Here is a 2,716-nt window from a genome sequence, read left to right as displayed (position 1 = left end):
ATTCGGTTTTCCGTGTCATTATGCGTAAGCTATTCCACGAGAATTAAGAGGATCCAAATTGAGGCAAGTCTAAACGAGCACCAATAGGGGTTAAGGTTTCCTATGACCATGATGTTGAATGCATCATGGTAGATCAAGGGATCCAACGGAAGTACTACAAGGTGAGGCATGAGTACTAGTTGGGAACTTGTCAAAGCCTTATGGTAGTTCCATTCTGAGGACACAGTGAGAGCGTCGCAAGAATAGGTTGGGGGGAATGTCATAAGTCACGCAAAAGTGTCTGTAGCTGATGCACATAATTCAAACCCTTCATGTTCCCTTGGGGTCATTTAGTCAGTCGAGACTGGCCCATCACTTAAAAAAGACTCAAGGCTCATGTACTTGAATCCTAGTTGAATTGAAACACTAGTAAATTGTATTTTACTAAGATAGTTCTTGTAAATCTTAAAGGAAAAACATTAGAATTTAAATCTCTTAGAACTCTCTTATTGTAGATTGAAACTAATCTCAGTCATTGATATAATTCGATCTACACCGTTCGATCTGGAAAAACTTAACTATAAATAAAAGTCTCCCCTTCATTTGTAATCACTTCATTCTTTTTAAGTTAAAAAAAAATATTTGAGAACATTTACCCAAACACTTGGTATGCACTCTCTTCCTATAGGTTTCTTTGTTCATAACTTTTTCCTTTCATAGTTTGCTTCCACTTTGTTTCAGTGCCTTTAAGAATTTCTACAAGAATTCTCCTTTCCCGAGAGTAGGTTGACTTAGGCACACTTGAAATGAAGAAATCACCTAAGGTCGTATGGATTGCAAGACGAAATATCTAACCTCGTGACATAAAAAGAGTTTCATTGTAGAAGAGATTAATTGTTTGTAGGTATATGATGAAGCCGATGCATAGTAAAGAGAAATAATGGAAAACACCTACTAAAAGAATGACGTAAACAACACCTATAATAACCCAAGACAACGAACCAAAATAAAGGCTTTGTTGTAGGTGATGTTTCGCTCCTAATCAACCAAACATGGTATTAGTATCCCACGCATGTATTAGTAGAAAAAATCGGGGCATCAATAAAGGCATTCAGATTGTGTAAAAAGTTAAAATTTGAAAGAATTTAAAAAAAAATCAAATGAGTGAGTTTTCTCTGCATGCTTCTTATCAAGCAGCAAATAGCTACTAGCATTCTAGTGTATCACGCTTGAATAGATGCGAATAAACATACCCATTTGTAACAATCACAACCAAATCTGAATAACATCGACCATAACAATATTGTAATCCAATCAATTAGAAACTTTATGATCTCAACCAACATAAGTCCCCACTATGTGTCAATCACCACCTTGATACTACAACAAAATTTGACCTTCCAATCCAAAAGAGTCTTCTATAAGGTAAAGCATACAGTTAGAAGCTTGAACAACTTCGATCAAATTCCAACATAGTCAAAAGAAAGCATAAATGCTTAAGTCAAGATCAGGAAACCATTTAAATGCAACTCAAAACATTCATTAAAAGAATATCCACCGCATCAAGAACAATAACAGTCTTTTTAAATCCTTAATGTTGTTGCTATTAAAACTAAAGAGATTTTAACACCTAAAAAAGAAACTCTTCTAGTCAGAGCCATCAGAATTAGTCACCCTTTTTCCTGAACGAGCAGCCTTCGGTGAGTCTGGCTCTACCACCAGTAGGCTGGCATAGAACTGTCTGGCAATTACCGCAAACTACCACAGTTTGAGAGTGGCTAAATACGGTCGTTCTGCCAAAGACAAACAAGTAAAACCAGAAATCAAAAATAGAAATAACCCTTATTTAAATCCATCAAATCTAAAATCCATTTTAAACTTACATGTTGAAGCAGCCCTGACATTTAACATCCTGAGAGAGAGAAATAACCAAGTCAATCAACCATGTACACAAACAAGTCATGAAATGACAAAAAAATACAATGAAAATAAAAGCTTAAATATATTACCATGAAGAAGGAATTGGGAGACTGAACTAGACGCTTGAGCTTGTGCTTCTTCTTCTCAAGCTCGGCCGGAGGATTCAGCAAGTCGATGTCGTTTTGAAGAACCTAAAATCACACCAAAAGAAACAACTCAAATAAGATGTTATTGCTAAAACATTACAGGAAAATAGAAAAAAAAATCCTGAAAATCAATATAACATGAAATTGAGTAACTGAAAATTCTCTAAGGTGAAGCATAGAAGAAATAGTGAGAGGAGATTTACCATGTTTGCAATTAGAAGGGGGGTGCGGCGCTAATAGCTAGTGTCTTCGAAGCTATTTAGCGAAAAAGCTTAAAGGGAGAGCGCTCTGAAAGGATTTTAGGGCTTAACTTGTGGGGCCCTTTATGTGGACTTTAAATCTGTAAAATATATTGATAGCCTATACATTTACGAATTTGAAATTTATGTTCTATACTTCAAAAATTAAATTCTTTCATTTTTCTTTTCAATTTGAAGCTCATAGTTTAATTATTAATATCATTAATATATTTTTATCAAAATTTTTTAATTTAATATATTTATTTTTCGTTTATTATATAACATATCATTTGAGTATAATATAATCAATAAGTTAAATTGAAAAGATTTGATAAAAATGCTAACGATATATATCGTTTGAGATTTTAAAATTTAAAAATTAAGAAGATTTAGAATAATATATTAGCTCAAGTGTTTTTCTTTGTCTTTGTG

At 33.6% G+C, this 2,716-nt stretch overlaps 1 protein-coding gene across 1 annotated transcript; it reads right to left on the bottom strand.

The window, feature by feature from the left end:
• Window positions 1–1,497: 1,497 nt before the first annotated feature.
• LOC105800484 (40S ribosomal protein S27-2) lies at window positions 1,498–2,395 on the bottom strand. The gene is made up of 4 exons (XM_012631660.2): window positions 2,249–2,395; window positions 1,989–2,090; window positions 1,863–1,891; window positions 1,498–1,772 (listed from the first exon to the last, which is right to left on the bottom strand). Exons 1-4 carry the CDS (start codon window positions 2,249–2,251, stop codon window positions 1,646–1,648), a joined length of 261 nt encoding a protein of 86 aa, XP_012487114.1. The 5' UTR covers window positions 2,252–2,395; the 3' UTR covers window positions 1,498–1,645.
• Between the last annotated feature and the right edge of the window lie 321 nt (window positions 2,396–2,716).

The sequence above is a fragment of the Gossypium raimondii genome, chromosome 7, assembly GCF_025698545.1.
Source record: "Gossypium raimondii isolate GPD5lz chromosome 7, ASM2569854v1, whole genome shotgun sequence".
NCBI lineage: Eukaryota > Viridiplantae > Streptophyta > Magnoliopsida > Malvales > Malvaceae > Gossypium > Gossypium raimondii.
Note: the sequence above shows the minus strand (reverse complement) of the source record. Positions and strands in the feature narration are given on the sequence as shown.

What these genes read in the sequence shown, in the direction of transcription:
- LOC105800484 (XM_012631660.2), bottom strand. An exon ending in CTCCCAATTCCTTCTTCATG is followed by an intron (nt 1,892 to 1,988) that starts GTAATATATTTA and finishes TCTCTCTCTCAG; the next exon opens with GATGTTAAATGTCAGGGCTG. An exon ending in TGTCAGGGCTGCTTCAACAT is followed by an intron (nt 1,773 to 1,862) that starts GTAAGTTTAAAA and finishes TGTCTTTGGCAG; the next exon opens with AACGACCGTATTTAGCCACT.